The sequence below is a fragment of the Notechis scutatus genome, chromosome Z, assembly GCF_049901735.1.
Source record: "Notechis scutatus isolate UNSWTSFEM ecotype Mainland chromosome Z, rNotScu1.2, whole genome shotgun sequence".
Taxonomy (NCBI): Eukaryota; Metazoa; Chordata; class Lepidosauria; order Squamata; family Elapidae; genus Notechis; species Notechis scutatus.
Window position 1 is genome coordinate 118,002,348 of NC_142025.1, and position 20,208 is coordinate 118,022,555.

Genomic DNA, 20,208 nt, shown 5'->3' on the forward strand with positions numbered 1-20,208 from the left:
ATTCCCAATCTCTGGGTTAGAATTTATAGCTTCCTCTCTATCTTCTGTTTCCCATGGTTGATTCCAATCTGGGTTAGTGGCCTGCCAGGGGTCATTAAGGCTGAATTAACCATTCATTTAGTGACTGTTCAAAGTTACAACGGCACTGAATTTTTTTTTTACTTGGGACCGTTTTTTACACTTACAACTGCCGTAGAATATTCATGATCACGTGTTCAAAATTTGGATGCTTGGAAACTGGCATGTATTTGTGATGGTTGCAGTGTCCCGGGGGCCACGCCATCCCCTTTTGCGACCGTCTGACAAGCAAAGTCAATGGGGGGGGAAGCCGATTCACTTAACAACTGTGTTACTAACTCAACCGAAGTGATTCCTTTAACCATCGTGGCAAGGAAGGTCATAAAATGAAGCAAAGTTCCCTTAACAGCTCTTGCTTAACCATAGAAATTTGGAGCTCCCTTGTGGGTTGTAAGTCGAGGACTACCTGTTTTTTTTTTTTTTTGGGGGGGCAAATGGCAGTCTTTCTGACTGGACCCTTGCTTTGCACAAATGCTTTACTAGCTCAGGTAGCCCAAACCCATCTCGTCCTTGACTTACTACTATTCGTTTAGCAGTCGTTCCAAGTTACAACGGCACTGAAAAAAGAACCATTCCTCACACTTACAACCATCAGCGTCCCATGATCAGAATTTGGACATTTGGCAATGGACACGTATTTATGACCTTGGTCACATCCTGGGATATGGTGACCTTCCCCATTTGTGCTCAGCTGGCTCCCCCACAAGCAGTGTCAATTGGGTGGGGGATTGGATTCACTTAATGACCGTGAGATTCGCTTACCCATTGGGGTGTTTCACTTAACAACTGTATGTGTGTGGGGGTAAGATTTGTAAAACCAGGTGATGCCTATATTTTGTGACCGTCCGTACTGGAACGGGCAGGCTTGGCTCCCTTACGGTCGTAAGTGGAGGACCAGCTGTCAGCCTGGTGCCCAAATGAGGTGCCTCAGAGCCTGCGCAGAGTGCCTTCTCCTCACCCAAGTGCCTGGCTTGGCCCCAGCCCCCCACCCCCTCTCAAAAAAAGGCTGGGGCCAAGCCAGGCACTTGGGTGAGGAGAAGGCACTCTGCACAGGCTCTGAGGCACCTCATTTGGGGTGCAAGGAATGGTTTTTTGGGGGGGCAGGAGAGTCCCACCCCCACTGATTTTGAGGGATGCACAGCCAGGCAGAGAAAGGGGTCCAAAATAGAAATCCCCCTTTTTTACTCATTTCCCCGCTGTTTATCTTCCATCCCGATCGATAGAAAGGAAGCCAAGTGAGGTACTCCTCCGTCGCCCGGAATGAATGGCGGTGATTACGAGCCGTGGAGGAGGAGGAGGAGGGGGAGGGCCGGCTGAGGGGGAACCCGGAGGGAGGGAGAGGGAGAGAGGAGGGGAGGGGGCGACTCTGGCACTCCTGAACAGCTGCGCAAAGGCTGAGAGGGCAGAGAAGGGCGGAGGGTTGAGGGGCTCAGAGGGTGGTGATTGGGGGAAGAGGGGAGAGAGAGGCAGGGAAAGGGGCAAGGGGAAGGCGGGAGGGGCGGAGGGGTTAAGGGGAGGGGAGTGGGAGGGAGGAAAGAAAGAAAAGGGAAAGAGGAAGGGAGAGAGGGAGGGAGGAGGGAGGAAAAGGAAAGAAGGTGAAAGGGTGGGAGGGAGGTGAAAAGGAGAAGGGAGGGAGGGAGGGAAGGAAGGAAGGAAGGAAGGAAGGAAGGAAGGGAAGGAAGGAAGGAAGGAAGGAAAAGATGGGGAGGGTGGAAGGAAAAGATAGAAAGGAGGGTGGAAAGAAGAGGGAAAGGAAGGGAATGTCAATGGGAAGGAGAGAGAGAAGGAAGGTTTGCACTGCTTAGGCGGCCCCGCCAGGGGGCAGCACTTGGCCAACAAGGCTGGATTTCTGGTTTAGTCCTTGGATAGGAGACCACTAGGACAGCTCAGGATCATAGGATATTCTGCGAAATCAAAGTATTGTTCCAGAAAAAGACATTTGCAAACCTTCTGGCCATTACAACCAAAGAAACAACAGGAAAGTGTCAATGAACTCGACAGGAACTGAGTTTGGTTCAAAAAGGGTGATAATAACCCTTAATCCCAGGACAACTGGATGTCCAGCAGGCTTAATCCCAGTTCTCCTGGGATTAAGGGGAATTCTGGGAGTTGAAGTCCACCCATCTTACAGTTGTCCCAGTTGAGAAACACTGTGTTGTCAAGGCAAACTAAATCCCTACATCCTCACGAGATGCCAAAGCCCAGATACCCAACCCACATAATCCCAATCTAACATAGTTGTATGAAACCCGGCTGTTCAGCCAGAAACAAGCCAACATTCCCTGGCTAACCCCTCCAAGTCCCTTTCTTTTCCTGCAAACCAGATCAAAGCCAGCCAATATGGCTTCCCATTTACAGGAAAGATGGTTTCAATCCTATTTGATGCATGACACCTGTTTTAGTGCAGAATATGTGTGTGTGTGTGTGTGTGTGTTAAGTTTAAGCTGAATACCATATATGTATGTATGTATGTACGTATTCTAAAAAACTGCTGCTTCAGCCAGCTGTTAACCAACCGTCAGAGATGCCAAGCATCCTAAAAAAAAACCAGTTGCTGACCAACTCACCAATCATTGCCAGAGGCTCTTTTACAAGACTTTAAACCAGGTTGCAAGCTGCAAATTTCACACTGTGTGTGTGTGTGTGTGTGTGTGTGTGTGTGTGTGTGTGTTTTGGCAATGGTTCCCAGGGGGGAGATTTGAGGGTGCTTTCTCCCCTCATTTGTCATTCTCCTCGCACAGGCCTCTGGTGATTTCAGTCCCTCTCTCTGTCCATCCATCCATCCATCATTTTATTTTATTTTTCTCTCCTTCCTTGTCTGCAGGACAGCTGGGCGAATGCGATGAATGCATGGGCAGGCAAGGAGGGTGGCAGGCAGTGAGGATGGGTTGTGGGGGGGTGGCAAGGTGAGGATGGGGGTGGGAGAGACGGAGGGGGAGATAAATAATCCTCACGGATGGATGGATGGATGGATGGATGGATGGGCAGGTGGGCAGATGGCTGCTCCAATGAATAGCGAAAGGGGCCTCGGTGGACGGACAGCTGATGGACTGGTGCACAAAGCGAGGGGCACCGGAGGTGGGCGCACAAGTTGGGTGTTGAAGAAAAAAAAGAGGAATGTGTGTGCAGGGAGGGGGGAGGAAGAGGAGGAGGAGAAACTAGGAAAGAAAAGGTTCAGGGAGGCTTTGGACTGAGATCCGGGGAGGGTCAGAAGCTGTGATGGTCAGGATTCGGGCCAGCTGGGGAAGGGGTTGCAAGGCAGGGCCTCAATGAGGACTGGTAGCCTTGTCCTTGGGTGGTTTAAGTTGGGCATTGGAAAGGAGGCAGAATTAGAGACTTCTAGTGGAAGATGAGGGAGTGTTGAGTTCACCTAGCCAGCGATGCCTGAAATGTATATAATAAGGTGCGTGGACTTCAGCTCCCAGAATTCCCCCGGTCAGCGTGCTTTGGGGCACAGGGAGGGGCTTCTGTGCTTGGGAGCATGCTGGCTGGGGCATTCTGGGAGATGGAGTCCACACGGCTTAAAGTCGCCATGGCTTAATTTGATGGGCTGGTTGGTTCACACAGATGTTTCAAGACGGGCACAAAATATCGACATGCATCGGAGGATTAGGGCTGGATGCTTACAAATCCCTCAACCAGGGATTTATATATGGATTAAATTGGCATTTCAGACACATTCAAATGACATCACTCCCCGTTTCCCCCCTATCCAGTAATTCTGATATTCAGCCATTATACCTATCTATTCTAATCACAATTAAATCTGTCTATCATCTATCTGCATCCATTCATCCATCTATTGTAAGTTTCTATCTCTATGTCTATTCTAATTATTTATTTATCTATCTATCTATCTTCATCCATCCATCTACCCATCTATCCATTATTTCTTTTCATTCTCTCTCTCTATGTATCCATCCATCCATTGTAACTTTCTATCTCTATGTCTATTCTATCTATTTATCTATCTCTATCTATCTATCTTCATCCATCCATCTACCCATCTATCCATTATTTCTCTTCATTCTCTCTCTCTATCTCCATCCATCCATGTGTATCTATCATCTACCGATCTCTCTCTCTCCCCCCCCCACACCCACATATATATCCATACATCCACATCCTCATATCCATCCAATGATCCTATTTATCTGTCTATCATCTATATCATCTGTCTGTTTGTATCTATCTTCATGCATTCTCTTTCTGTCTCTTTCTCATTCTATACAGTATGTATATATCCATTGATCCATCCATCCAATCATCTATCTTCATCCATGTTTTCTGTCTCTCTTTCTATATACAGTATGTATATATCCATCCATCTATCCATCCATCCAATCTATCATCTGCCTGCCTTTCCCCCCTCCCTCTCCCTCTCTATCTCCCTCCCTCTCTCTCTCTGTCATCTGTCATCTCTCATGTATCATCTATCTATCTCCGTTCTATTTTTCTACTGGGCAACCAGAACCTTGCTGGACGTAGGGAGATGCTAATCCAGAACCAAAGGCTGCAACCTTTTGGAGAGAGAACAGGGACCCCGTCCTCAGTTGGAAAAGAAACACAGGGGAAATGTTCAGGGATCCATCTGGCCAGAGGAGAGCCAACTTCTGGGAAATCAATCTTGCTGGAAATTACCTCACCGGGGCACCTCATTTTAGGAGAAGCAGCTGAGCCCCACGGTTGCAGTCAGAGGGGAGTTCAGGCACTGAGTAGAAACACATATGTGGAGAGAGAGAGACACGCTTGGCTCTGGGATGTGATCTTGTGGTTCACACTAACCATAGAATCCAAAGATGGTTTTAATTGCTTCGTCCATTTCCCAGGCAAATATTTATTTCTGTAGAAAATGTACAGGGCTGCCCAAGCTCATTCAGGGCGACTCCAGGCGGCTTACAGAAATAAAACCCCAATATAAACCCCAATAAATACCCACCTCTTTGGTGACAACAAACAAACCAACATCTTGGTGGGCTCCATACCACTTGGGGTCTCCAGGCCCATGGGCAAAACCAGATCTTCGGGACCATTCAAAGAATATCCAGATGGGAGCCAGTCTTATTTCTGCAAGGTTGATGTTCCCCAGGGAAACACACAGAGAAGGCCCTTTTCCTTGGTTACCACTAGAGCAGGCCCTCTCCAAACCTGTTGCCAGGTTTTGGTGGACTTTGACTCCCAGAATTCCCCAGCCGGAGGAATCCTGGGAGTTGAAGTCCACGAAGTTTAAAGTTGCCGAGACCTCTTCCCTGGAGGGACTTCCTTAGAAGGACCCATAACGTCAACTGCTTCCCTGCTCTGGTGGGTCAGATTACACTGTTTCCCTGAAAATACGACCTACCCTGAAAGTAAGTCCTAGCTTGGTTTTTACACGTGTGCCCAATATAAGCCCTACTCCCCAAAATAAGCCCTATAAGACCCCATCCACTCCAGAGTGCACAGGTAAAAATTAAGCTAGGGTGGGGATAGGAGGATGAGGCTGCCCTACTACTTACCTTTGGGCAGTTGTAGCCAGGCCTCGCACACCCTGACACCTGCCTTGCTAGCCCATTTCTCTGGCAGCCGGCAAGGCTGGCAAGGCTTTCCTGAAGGCCTCTGGAGCTCTGGATTGATCCAGAGCTCCGTTACCCACTGCAGAGGCCTCAGGAAAGCCTTGCTGGCCACAGAAGAAGTTCCCGAAGGCCTCTGACAGTGAAAAGGAGGCCGGGGGACAGGACACGCACAATAGCAATAGCACTTAGACTTATGTGCCACTTTACAGTGCTTTACAGCCCTCTCTGAGCAGTTTACAGAGTCAGCGTCTTACCCCCAACAATCTGGGTCCTCATTTTACCCACCCTGGAAGGATGGAAGGCTGAGTCAATCTTGAGCCTGGTGGGATTCGATCTGCCAAATTGCATGCAGCTGGCTGTTAGCAGAAGTAGTTTGCAGTACTGTACTCTAACCACTGTGCTACCAAGGCTGACTAATAAGTGAGGTTAGTCAGTGGATGACATCCCCCGAAAATAAGACCTGGTGCCTTTTTTGGTGGCAAAAAAATATATAAGACAGGGTCTTATTTTCGAGGAAACATGGCCAGATATCATCAATTAAAGACAGTCTTTCAAATGATCTGACCACAAGGCATGTAGAGCTGGAGACATGGAACCCCAAGCTGCCCAGATGTTCTGCTGGTGGGTTCTTCCGAGAATTGATCATGGTTGAGAGCCGTGTTTGATCTCCAACCTTCTCCCTTGTGTCCAGATCTCCACTCCCACTGGATGGGGTAACTGGTCCTCATGGGCCATGCAGAAGAACTAAGTGTCCCGTTGCGAGAAGTCTGAACCTGAGAGGACAAGCCATGGTCAGCTTCCTGCAGCTTCTCCTCGCTTGGCTGGGAGGGTGTGGTTGTGCCGGCCGTCTGATGCCCCCCAACCAGGGAGACAAGACCGGATCCTTCCGGGGAAACCTGTCTCAACGTTGGGAACGACCTCTCTTCAGAAGCCGTCGCAGTTGGGTGTGGAACCAGTTCTTCGTCATTGAAGAATATTCTGGTCCCGAACCTGTCCTTATCGGAAGGGTGAGTCCTGAATCCTCCTTGGTTGAGGGGGAGAGATGGAATTTGTAGTTTTGAGGTATCCTCGTTTTCTGGAAAATTTCCCCCCAGGTTGGATTCCCTCTTTCAGGGTTCTGGATTCAAGCCCTTCAGGGAGTTTCTTCTTCTTGGAGATTCTTCCTTCTTGATCTTTCCTTCTCTCAAATTCTCCCCGGTCAATTCTACCAATGGCCTCAAATCTGTGCATTTTAGAAATGAATGCAAACTTTCTCAAACTTCTTGTGGTCGTGGTATTATCTCCCTGGAATTATCTTCCTAGGGAGGGGGAGAAATATTTAAAATTCCGTAGTCAATCAAAGGCCAGCTCAGAGTCAATAAACAGTCCGCTAATTGGAGCTGAATACAGGAAAAAAAAAAATAGACAGTATTAATTCAAACTAGTTCTTGGTCAAGAAATCGTGAGGTCAGATCTTGCTTGAGCTGTGAACTCATTACAACAAGGCAGTTGTCGGCCTTCATAGGCAATTTAATACTGAACAATGATTGGCCAAGGGTGGCAGGCAGAATAACTGCAAAACAATACACTTACACCTAATCTCTTAACAGAATAACAGAGTTGGAAGGGACCTTGGAGGTCTTCTAGTCCAGCCCCCTGCTTAAGCAGGAAACCTTCTACTATTTCAGATAAAGGGTCGTCCAATTTCTTCTTTAAAACCTCCAGTGTTGGAGCATCCGCAACTTCTGGTGGCAAGGAGTTCCACTGATTAATTCTTCTCACTGTTAGGAAATTCCTCTCCTTAGTTCTAGGTTGCTTCTCTCCTTGATGAGTTTCCATCCGTTGTTTCTTGTTCTGCCTTGAGGTGCTTTGGATAATAAGTTGACCCCCTCTTCTTTGGGGTAGCCCCAAGATACTGGAAGACTGCTAGCAAGTCACCCTAGTCCTTCTTTTCTTTTCTTTTTTTAAAAAATAATTTTATTGAACCTTTTCACATTAAAAAAAAACCCACATAAAACAACAACACATATAAAAACAACGTATTTACAGTCTTTGCAGTGATGTGACACCAACATTTCCATGTAAGTTGCTATATACATATTTACATTATTTTTTATTTCTACAGTCTAACCAATTGTACCATTTTCCCCATACCATATAGTATTCCATGTCTTCTCTATCCTGTAATTCTAGTGTGGGTTTGACCATTTCTGCACAATCCATTATTTTCTTTATTATCATTCTATCTGTGGGGATACTATCCAGTTTCCAACTTTGTGCGTAAGTTATTCTTGCCGCTGTTAGTACATGTATTATGATATATTTAATTTCTTTCTTAAATGCCCCTCTGATTATCCCTAAAAAAAACATTTCAGGCCTAGGTTCTATTTGGAGACTGGTAATTTCTTGCAACCATTTCCTCATTTTAATTCCAATATTTTTTTTCTTTAGGGCAGGACCACCACATGTGAAATAAGGTACCTTGCTTATTTTTACATTTCCAGCATTCTGGGTCTATGTTAGGGTATATTTTAGCCAGTCTTGCTGGTGCTAGATGCCAATGGTAAAACATTTTATAAAGGTTTTCTAAAGGTTTAGAAAACGTTCTTTTCATCAAACGAGACACACCCAATTCCTGCAACCATTCTTTATATGTTTAACCTCCAGTCCCCTAATCATGTTGGTTGCTCTTCTCTGCACTCTTTCTAGAGTCTCAACATCTTTTTTATATCGTGGCAACCAAAACTGGATGCAATATTCCAAGGGTGGTCTTATCCAGCCATTATAAAGTAATACTAACACTTCACAACCCTGATTCTACCTCTCTTGAGGACCAACTGGTTCTTCTACCTTGGGTCTGGAAAATCTTGTATGTGGTCCATTGTAACTCACTCATCTTCAAGTCATAGGAAGTCCACAGCCTGAGAGGACTGGAGATCCAACCTAGAACTAAGGAGAAATTTCCTTACTATGAGAACAATTAATTAGTGGAACAGGTTGCCTTCAGAAGTTGTGGGTGCTCCGTCAGTGGCGGTTTTCAAGAAGTGATTGGTCAGCCATTTGTCCATAGTGGTATAGGTTTCTCCTGCTTGAGCAGCGAATTGGACTAGAAGACCACCAAGGTCTCTTCCAACCCTATTATTCTATGTTCATCTCAAGAAGATTGGCCGAGTAGTGCGGTGGCCTGGGGTGGAGCTCTTGCCTCACAGTCAGGAAGCTGTGAGTTTGATCCTAGGTAAAAGCAGATGTTTCTCTCTCTAGGCACACTGAGAATATATCTGCTGAACAAAACTCCGCATTGGAGACAGGAAGGGCATCTGGCCATTAAAACACTCTGCTAGCTCCATTCAGTTGCCCAGACTCCATCCCGCAAGGGATTATGGGGTCGTTAAAAGAAGAAGATGATGATCTCAAGAAGATTGGCCCACCTGATCTTACTCTGCAGATCCTGTTGGCCAACCTCCATACTTGTATGTCTTCCTTCTCTTTGGCAGTTGCACACGGACGTGGATCATGGGGAAGGCCGCATCAAGTATGTCTTGACTGGAGAAGGGGCTGGCACGGTCTTCGTCATCGACGAGAAGACAGGCAACATCCATGTCACCAAGACGTTGGACCGAGAGGAGAAGGCACAGTACACGTTACTGGCCCAAGCGGTAGATCGGGCGTCCAACCGGCCTCTGGAGCCCCCCTCTGAGTTCATTATCAAAGTCCAGGACATTAATGACAATCCACCTGTCTTCCTTCAGGGCCCCTATCATGCCACCGTGCCGGAGATGAGCAATGTCGGTGAGTTGGTTGTGAGGAAAATTAGGAGAAGATCTTCAGATGATCTGTGGAATTCCTGACCCTCTTGAGCTCCCACAGGAAAGGAGCTCTAATTTTTAATTTAATTTTTAATTTAAAATACTCATAGGTGCTAAATAAGCAACCAGTATCAATCAAACTAGGATACTCCATAAAATAATTAAAGATAGACCTCAGCTTACCACAACTGAGCCCAAAATGTCTGTGGTTAAATGAAAAATGCATTCAGTGAGTTTGCTCCATTTTTACGACTTTTCTTATAATGTTTGTTAAGTGAATTGCTGCAGTTCTTAAATGAGTAACATGGTTTGTTAAGTGAACCTGGTTTCACCATTGACTTGGCTTGTCATAAGGTCGCAAAAGGGGATCACGTGACTCCAGGACACTACAACTGTCATAAATATGAATCAGTTGTCAAGTCTCATAACCATATAAATCACATAATCATGAGGATGCTGCAACGGTCATAAGCTTGAAAAATGGTCCTGTTTCCAAGGCCGTTGTAACTTTGAACGGTCACTATATGAACTGTTGTAAGCTACGAACTACCTGTAATATAAATTGTAAGATACAGGCAACAAAGTTATAGTCATAAGAAGGAATGGAATGGAATGGAATATAAATTAAAAAAGAAGATAAATTAGAAGATCCCTTCCAACTCTGATTATTTGTTATCTGTAGAATATAAAATAGAACAGAATAGAATAGAATATCAAATAGAATAGAATACACAATATAGAATAGAATATACAATACATAACAGAAGAGAATATATTAGAAAATAGAATAGAGTAGAATATAGAATAGAATATAGAATAGAACAGAATAGAATAGAGTGAAGTAGAATATAGAATAAAACAGAATGTAGAAGAATAGAATGTAGAATAGAATATGGAATACAGAATAGAGTAGAATACAGAATAGAACAGAACAGAACAGAACAGAACAGAATAGAATAGAATAGAATATAGAATACAGAAGAGAAGAGAAGAGAATTCTTTATTTGCCAAGTGTGATCAGACACAGAAGGAATTTGTCCCTGGTGCATACGCTCTTAGTGTAGTACAAGCAACAAGTGATAAATAGTGATCATAATCATCATAAAAGACATTTATCACAATCATAACTGCTAATAGTCATAGAATACCAAATAAGCAATCAACACAAATCATACTAGGATACTCAATAAAACAATTCATAGAAATCCTAAGCTACAACCAACAAAGTTATAATCATAAGAAGAGAAGAAAATAGGTCATAGGAAAGAAGAGAACGACAATAGTAACACAGCCCTACTAAGTATTACTCAGTGTTGTGGGAATGAGTTGTCTAGCAGGGTGATGACACAGGGGAAAAAAACCTGTTCTTCTGTCTAGTTGTTTTTGGCGTGCAATGCCCCACAGCGTCATCTCGAGGGAAAAAGTTGTCACAGTTTATGTCCAAGAGGGGATATTTTTTCAGCCCTCTTTCTGACCCACAGAATATACAGGTCCTCAACGGAAGGCAGGCTGGTAATCATCCGTCGAAGTCTGTGTCTGTCCTGTTTGGTTGCTGTGCCAAACCAGATGGTTACAGAGCTACAAATAACAAACTCAATCATCCCTCCGTTGAACTGTTATCACCACCTCTTTGGGCAGTCTGAGCTTTCTGAGCTGGCGCAGGAAGAACATTCTCTTTCGTGCTTTTTTTGATGACGTTCTGGATGTTGGGCGTCCATATGAAGTCTTTGAGATATTCTAGAACCCAGAAAAGACCTGTCTTGCCACAGTTATTAAGTAAATCACCGTGGTAGTTATGTTGGGAACATGGTCGTTAAGTGAAACTGGCTTGCCAGGAGGTTGCAAAAAGGGACCCCCGAGACATTGCAACCGTCATAAATACCGTTTCTCCAACAATACGGCCTCGCCCAATAGGAAGTCCCAGCATATTTTATAGGCATGAAATGAAATTAAGCCCCTCCCCCCAAATTAAGGCCTATATTAAAACATGCGAAATGGGGGGAATGGTGGGGGGGCTTGCCGTTAGGAAGTACTTTTGTTGCACACCCAGATATGGTGCTGCCTGCGTTGACCCTGATACGAAGTGCCCCACCAATGCCAAGGTCAACATCCAAGCCATCGCCACCCGCCCGAAGATGCAAGGGGGGGAATTAAGTCACCCCCGAAAAGACGGCCTAGCCATTTTTGGGGGGCTCAAAAAAAAATAAGACCCGGCCTTATTATATGAGAAACACGGTACGAGTTGCCAAGTACCCGAATTTTGATCACATGGTCAGGAATTCTGCAATGGTTATAAATGTAAAAAACGGTCATAAGTCACTTTTTTTCAGTGTTGTTTTCAAATGGTCACTAAATGAATTGTTGTAAATTGAGGACTACTCGTATTTTGATTTTTCTGCTCTAAAAGTGGGATCCAATCTAGCCAGTTGCATTATTTCTGGTTAAGGTATGCTTTGATACCCAGCTTAGAGGCTAATTCTGCCACCCCCTTAAATATATTGTGTGAACGGAAACTTAATTTAAAAAGCCAATTTAAAGTGAGGCGTGTTGACATTATCTGTCAACATTATGATATTATTGAGCCGGAATGGGTTTCCTTCCTGAATTATAATTGAAGAATGCACAAGGATTTTGAACAGCTCAAAATGTTGGCTTAGTCCATTGTTTTTCACACTTGGTAACCTGAAGATATGTGGACTTCAGTTCCCAGAATTCACCAGCCAGCATATGTTAACTCCAACTCCCAGAATTCTCCAGGTAGCATGTGGGGACTTTTAACTCCCATAATTCCCTAGATAGAATGTGTGGATTTTGACTCCCAGGATTCCCTAAGTCAGCATTTGTGAACTTCAGTTCCCAGAATTCCTTAGCCAGCATGTATGGACTTCAATTCCCAGAATTCCCTAGCTGGCAAATATAGACTTCAACTCCCAGAATTCCCCGGGTAGCATGTGTGGACTTCAATTCCTAGAATTCCCCAGCTGGCAAGTATGGACTTCAATTCCTAGAATTCCCCAGCCAGCAGTTTCAAGGTATTCTGTTCAGTCCCACATGCCGGCTGGGGAATTCTGGGGGTTGAAGGCCTCACATGCCGGCTGGGGAATTCTGGGAGTTGAAGTCCACCACATGCCGGCTGGGGAAGTCTGGGAGTTGAAGTCCACACATGCCGGCTGGGGAAGTCTGGGAGTTGAAGTCCACACATGCCGGCTGGGGAAGTCTGGGAGTTGAAGTCCACACATGCTGGCTGGGGAATCTGGGAGTTGAAGTCCACACATGCTGGCTGGGGAATTCTGGGAGTTGAAGTCCATACATGCTGGCTGGGGAATTCTGGGAGTTGAAGTCCACCGATCTTAAACTGTCCAATGTTTGAGAAACGCTGATCTAAAATCAATTTATTTTACATTTGTTTGGTAAACTGGGCACCACTTGCATTGAGTTGGGGAAGGCCTCAACTCCCTCCCCAGCCTTCTGTTTGTAGATCTAACTGTTCTCGGCTTCTTTTAAACTGAGATTGTTGCACATTTGGTTGTTTCTGGAGGGTTTGATCTATGTTGCTATGGGAGCTCTTTTTGAACTGTTTTTCTGTTGTAAGCCTCTGGGCAGACCAGGTGTTACATTTTTAAAGAACTCAACTCTCCCTAGAAATAATAGAGCACAGGCTGGCCACAGGTTGCAAAAAAAAAATAAAAAAAGGAAAGTAAATCGGTCATTCCCTAATGGAGTTAACAGATTTAAGAGCGGATTTTCAGTTTTTCCTGAGTGGGTGAAATCTTTCGTTTTGTTGGTGCTGGTTTTTTTTTTTTTCCCCTCGACGTCTAAAGGACATTCAAATGCAAAGGTTGGCTCTTGAATTTGCTTAAGAGGTGCTGTGGATTCCTGGCTGGGAAAGGCTTAGACTAGGTGACCTCTCAGGTTCCTTTCCACCATGCACTTTTGTGAGGGAGCTGCTGGATTTTCACAGGAACCTGTATTGTGCACTCCTAGCATCTGCTGAATGCAAGAAACTACTGAACACCATGGAAGCAACCTGGAATTAAGGCGAAACTTCCTAACAGTGAGGACAATTAACCAGTGGAACAGCTTGCCACTAGAAGTTGTGGGTGTTCCATCACTGGAGGTTTTTAAGAAGAGATTGGAGAGCCATTTGTCTGAAATGGGATGGGGTTTCCTGCTTGGGCAGGGGTTGGACTAGAAGACCTCCAAGGTCCCTTCCAGCTTCTATTCTATTCTATTTCTTTTATATATATAAACTGTTTTTATTTTATTTTACAAACATTCCATCTTTTCTTTATACAGTGTGTCATCTGGGTACAAATGTCTTGTCCACGTCATTATAGTTGTGCTTTTAAAGTTGTAGCAACGTTTCAGTAGAATCTCATCTGCTATTATCAGGCTTCTGTGTTGTGTTCGTCTGTGAGTCAGACAAAAGTCTGAAAGTCTGACTCACAGGCGAACACAATACAGAAGCCTGATGATGGCAGTGATGAGATTCTGCTGAAATGTTGCTCTAACTTAAAAGCACAACTATAATGGACGATGGGAAAATAGCTGAACAAAGCTGAATACCATACATGTAAGTACCACACGAAAACTTAAGAAAAATATATATCTATATCTATATCTATATCTATATCTATATCTATATTCTGTTCATGTATTTAATTTCTAATTTCCATTTTTCTTTTCCAACCATTGATAAAGTAATTCCCATATGATATAATATTCAGATTGTTCTTTTCCTTTAATTGCCAGTGTTAATCTATTCATGTCTGCACATACTAATATTTTCCTAATCACATTCTTCTATCGGAATCTTTTCACTTTTCCAGTTTTCAGCAAATACTATTCTAGCTGCAGTTAATACATGGATAATTAAGATTTTTCTTTACTATAACTTTCAGGTTTCATCCCTATTCTATTCTGTTCTATTCTATTCTATTCTATTCTATTCTATTCTATTCTTTCCTTATTCTTATTCTATATTATTCTGTTCTTTTCTATTATTCTATTCTATTATTATTTTCTATATTATTCTATTCTATATTCTAAGTGTGTAAGACCACACTTGGAATGTTGCATCCAATTTTGATTGCCAAGATATAAAAAAGATGTTGAGATTCTGGAAAGGGTGCAGAGCAATAAAGATGATTAGGAGGCTGGAGGCTGGAGGCTAAAACATATGAAGAACGGCTGCAGGAATTGGATAGGTCTCATTTAAGGAAAAGAAGGACCAGGGATGACTTGATGGCAGTCTTCCAATATTTGAGGGGCTGCCCCAAAGAAGAGGGGGTCCACCTATTCTCCAAAGCATCTGAAGGCAGGACAAGAAGCAACAGATGGAAACTTATCAAGGAGACAAGCAACCTAGAACTAAGGAGAAAATTCCTGAGAGTTAGAACAGTTAATCAGTGGAACAACTTGCCACCAGAAGTTTTAGGTGCTGCAAGAAGAGATTGGACAACCATTTGTCTGAAATGATATCAGGTTTCTTGCTTGGGCAGGGGTTGGACTAGAAGACCTCCAAGGTCCCTTCCAACTCTGTGATTCTGCTATATTCTGATACCTCCGTGGTCTAGTTCACACAACCTGCTAAGACCACTGCTTGGCTTTCTGGATTGAGCCCCAAACTAACCTATTTCAGCGTGAGTCTTATGTAGATCATGAGCTAGCTAGCTCTGAATGATCCTGGACTCTCCTTCCTGCTGCCCTTCACACAACCAGCTCCCTTCTTCTCCTTCACCCACTTTGTTCCCCCAGGTACGTCCGTGATCCAGGTGACGGCCCACGATGCTGACGATCCGACCTATGGGAACAGCGCCAAGCTGGTCTATACGGTACTCGAGGGCTTGCCGTTCTTCTCCGTCGACCCCCAGACGGGTACACAATGGGGAGGGGGCGATAGCTTTGGGGAAGGATGTAGGGCTACAAATGTCACCCACCCCCCATCGTAGGGGGAGAAAAAGCAGGTGTTATGGCCCGCCTGCGGTTAGCAGAGCTGGCAGCAGAGTCAGACAGTGAGGAGGTTGGGGAGGAACATGGGTCAGTCCTGGAGGCGGGGGAAGGCTTGGACAAGGGCTCTGCATCGGAGGCAGAGTGGGGTCGGGCAGGCTGGCAGTCAGCAGCTGCCTTCGGAGTCGGAGAGCAGTGAGGCAGGGGAGCAGCTGGAGCCGGTTTCCAGCCTGCGCATACGCAGAGCTGCCAATAAAAAAGAACAATTACGAACTAAAGGTTGACGTGGGAGTAAGGCCACAGGTATTAAAAGATGAGCAAAAGGGGAGGGGGCTTTTTCAGGAAACAATTCGTTTGTTGCAGCAGTGTGAAGATCTATCTGTGCATCTTAGAGACTCCGTGCTGAGCCCTTCCTTGTCAGCACTGCGTTTGGAAATAGTTACTTGGTAGCTCCCCAGGCTAGATAAGGTGTGTGCTCCTCATTAGACCCTTTGCCAGGCCTTTGGCTGAAAGTGAAGGCAAGAAATTCACCTTTGTTTAATAAAAGGGGTTTTGCCGGGACAGAAAAAATCTGCTTAGTGCTTTTTGGGAGGAGCCTAGGTCAGAATAGCAGGTGTCTAGGGGAACTAGTTGGTGCGGATGGCCGGGTGGGACAGCAGATACTCTGAACTTTACAGATGTCAAAGGAGCCGGCAACGCCTTTAAGAGATATCTCACTTGGCCCTGAAGGCGATGGTCTTACACTCTTTGCTTTCTTAGCTCTGGGTACACATCTCCTGATCTTTTGAGATCAGGGTTTAGTAGAGCTCCTATGGGTTGCTGGGTAGATGCCACTGGTTGGAGAAGATGCCTTCTTCTCTTCTCTGTTGGAACTGTTGACATAGTTAAAACAGAAGCTCCTTTTTGGAACATTCATCCATCTGCAGCTAATTTCATTCAATCAGCTTTCCACCTGATCCATCCGTCCTTCCATCTTTTCATCCTTCCATTCATCGATCCATCCACTCCCAGCCATCTATCGATCCATCCTTCCATCCATCCATGTTTCCGACCATTCTATCCACTTCTGTCCATCTATCTTTCTATCCATTCTTCCCATCTATCTATCTATCTATCTATCTATCTAACAATCCATCCATCCTTCCCAATCCATCCTTCCACCCTTCCATTCATCCATCTTTTCATCTATCCATTCTTCCCATCCCTCCCTCTCTTCCTTCCTCCATCCGTGCATCCATCCATGTCTTTCTGTATTTATATCTATCATCTATCTATATATCCATTCTTCCCAACACACCATTCTTCCATCCTTCCACCCCTCCATTCATCCATCTTTCCATCTATCCATTCTTCCCATTCTTCCCATTCTTCCTTCCCTCCATTCTTCCCATCCCTCCATTCATCCTTCCCATCTCTCCATTCTTCCCATCCATTCATCCATTCATCCATTCATCCTTCCTTCCTTCCTTCCTTCCTTCCTTCCTTCCTTCCTTCTTCCTTCCTTCCTTCCTTCCTTCCATCCATCCATCCATCCATTCTTTCCATCCTTCTGTCCATTTCTCCCATCCATCCTACTCATCACCTGAGCCTAGAGACCAGTGAAAGTTTTGGTTCACCTGCCCATGTTCCTCCATACAACTGAGATGTGCATGTGATGTGCTCAGCCGTGTCTTGGGTTGTCCACAATTTTGGTTTCCTCCATTTCTCCATCATGAGATGGGGCTCTGAAACCCAAATGTCTTTCCTACCTGACCTATCAACCAATTCTCCTTCTGTACTTCTCTGATTCTCTTCTTGCTTCCTTCTCCACGTGATCTTAGGTGTGATTCGAACAGCCACCCCCAACATGGACCGGGAAACTCAACAGGAATTTCTTGTCGTGGTGCAGGCCAAGGACATGGGAGGCCATACTGGCGGACTTTCGGGAAGCACGACTGTCACAGTCACCCTTAGCGATGTCAACGATAACCCTCCCCGCTTCCCACAGAGTAAGTGAGATAGAGCTGCTTAGAACAAGGGCAGAGTGGTGGAGAAAGAGATGGCAATATTTGTAGACCCAAAGACGTGGAGATGTGGAAACATCAGCCACCCAAACATGAAAAGAAGACAACCATGTCTGTAGGGGGTGATTTGGGAGCCCACTGTTAGTGTGTTCTTAATGACCATTGATGGCCCTGAGTACCCATAGGAAGCTGTGCCTAGGCTGACCTATGACCCATGTTCCAGTAACTTCCCAGTTGTACCAATAAAGCAGAAAATTTGCAGCTCAGGGTTGAACTGTGGGGTCCTTGGTGCTCTCTGAGCCTTGGTAGTTTTCTTGCAGATGTTTCATAACCCAACTAGGGAACATCATCAGTGCTAGAAGGGAGGAGGGTTTGTGGAGGGAGGAGGAGGAGGAGGAGGAGGAGGGGAGAATGACTGAAGGGTCCTTGGTGCTGTCTGAGCTTGATAGTTTTTTTGCAGACATTTCATGACCCAACTAAGGAACATCATCAGTGCCGACGAGAGAGCACTGATGATGTTACCTCGTTTGGGTAATGAAATGTCTCACATCTTCCAAGGTGTTCTACCCCCCGTGATGACTCAAAATCTGTAACTGGTGCAAGATATGACCCCCATATCTATTCTACACATCCTTCAGAGACTTTGGACAGAGGGTTGGACTAGAAGACCTCTAAGGTCCCTTCCAGCTCTATGATTCTATGACCACATAGCACCACCTCTAAATGAATCGCCCTAACGGTCCATATCTTCTGGACTTCAAGATTTAAACCAACGTTTCACAAGGTTTCAAGGTTTAAGCCAACATTTCCCAAGGTTTAAGCCAATGTTTCTCAAACCTCAGTTACTTTTAAGATGGGTGGACTGCAACTCCCAGAATTCTCCCAGCCACCAAGCCATTCAAGTCCACCCATTTTAAAGTTGCTAAAGTTGAACATGCTGGTTTAAGCAACAACATCCAAGGTTCTTAATACCTGTGTTTACCCAAAAATAAGACCCTGTCTTATTATTATTATTATTATTGCCACCCAAAAAGGCACCAGGTCTTATTTACTTACTTTATCTTATTTTATTTGTCAATCACTTACAAGATAGTAGGTATAAGTATAAACATGATTAAGAATACAGGAATTAGGTACAAATAGGTTTATTTACTTGTGCATGTCGCCTCTGGCCTCCTTTTCGCGGTCAGAGGCCTTCAGGAGCTTCTTCTTCTGCAGCCAGCAAGGCTTCTCCTGAAGGCCTCTGCATCCCATAATGGAGCTCTGGATCGATCCAGAGCTTTCATATCAGCTCCGGAGGCCTTCAGGAAAGTCTTGCCAGCCTTGCCGGCTTCAGAAGAAATGGGCCACCCAGGCAGGTGTCGGGGTGTGCGAGGCCTGGCTACAACTGTCCAAAGGTAAGTAGTAGGTCAGCTCCACCACCCACCATCCCCACCCTATCTTAACTTTTACCCGTGCACTCTGGAGTGGGTGGGATCTTAATTAGGGCTTATTTTGGGGGGTAGGGCTTATTTTGGGCACACATGTCAAAATCAAGCTAGGGCTTACTTTCAGGGTAGGTCGTATTTTCAGGGAAATAGGGTAGCTTGGACCCCAAATATGAAGGTATGTCCTTAAGCTCAACGACCTGAATTAAAGGACCTTCTGGTATCTCCTGATGTACAAGGGCCGAGGACTCCTGGAGTGCATAACTCAAGAGATGCGCTGAGCATGGAAGTGAACAGATTCTGCCTTGTCCTTTCCTTGGATGTCAAGGCATATCAAGCATGATATTCGTCTTGCCTTTCAACGCTTGGCTTTTTCGTTCTCGTATCTGGGACACGGTGTCCATGTGTCTGTTGTCCCTCAGACGTGTGTCTCTCGGGGTTACTGCGCTGCCGCTTATAGATATTTACATCGCGGGGTTGTCCTTATGGCTTGCAACCCATCAACAGACGATCTGGAAAGCAGAAGGGGGAGGTGGCGGGGGGACACCTATAAATATTTTCAGGCAGCAGGCCAGCCAGCCAAGCCATCCATCAATTTTAACAGCTACCTGACAGGTTCATCTTCACGACTGTGAAATTGATTGGCCAGAGAGGTAGGAACTAACGATCAGAGGAAGTAACCCAACATCTGGAATAATTATGCCCAGTAAACAATGCCCTGGAAACCGTCCAGCCTTGCAGCAGGGCAGATAATAGCAAAGGAAGAATATGGATTTGAAGTCGCTCCAATCATAGTCATTAAAGCATTTCTCACCAGAAGGGTCTAGGGCAGGGATGTCAAACTTGATTTTATTGAGGGCTGCATCAGGTCTGTGGTTGATCACAGGGGGCGGGCAGGCATTGCTGGCTTGGTGGGCAGGGCCAGTTCGATGCCACTCCCCAAACTGCTCCTCTTCGCATTGGGTAGACCAGGCCGACTCCACGCTGGCCTGATCCCACTGGGTAGACTGGGCTGAAGCTACATTGACCTTATCTTTCCTCTTCCCACTGGGTAGACCAGGACGGCCCCGTGGGCCGGGTCTGTCCACATCGTGAGCTGAATCCAGCCCACAGGCTTGCTATGGCCAACTCACCACGGCCAACTGGCCACAGCCAACTCATTGCAGGACAAGACTTACGCTAAAAATTGAAGAAATGATGAAAGAGAATCAGTAAAGAAAGGATGTAAAAGAAGGGACAACATGAAATGTGAATGGCAAACATTAAAATATTTTTTTTATTTTAAATAATTACAAGTAGTTCTCAACTTATGACCGCAACAGAGCCCCCAAATTTTTGTTGCTGAGTGAGACGTTTCCTAAGTGAATTTTGGCCCATCCTACGACCTTTCTCGCCACAGTTGTTAAGTGAATCA

General features: G+C 45.2%; 1 protein-coding gene across 1 annotated transcript in view; it reads left to right on the forward strand.

Moving 5' to 3' along the window:
* CDH24 (cadherin 24) overlaps window positions 1-20,208 on the forward strand; it is a 35,578-nt gene that overhangs the window by 6,394 nt on the left and 8,976 nt on the right. The window contains 4 exon segments of the mRNA XM_026683051.2: window positions 6,322-6,637; window positions 9,104-9,398; window positions 15,173-15,292; window positions 17,185-17,352. Of these exon segments, the coding sequence (XP_026538836.1) occupies window positions 6,419-6,637; window positions 9,104-9,398; window positions 15,173-15,292; window positions 17,185-17,352 (802 nt within the window). The 5' untranslated portion in view covers window positions 6,322-6,418.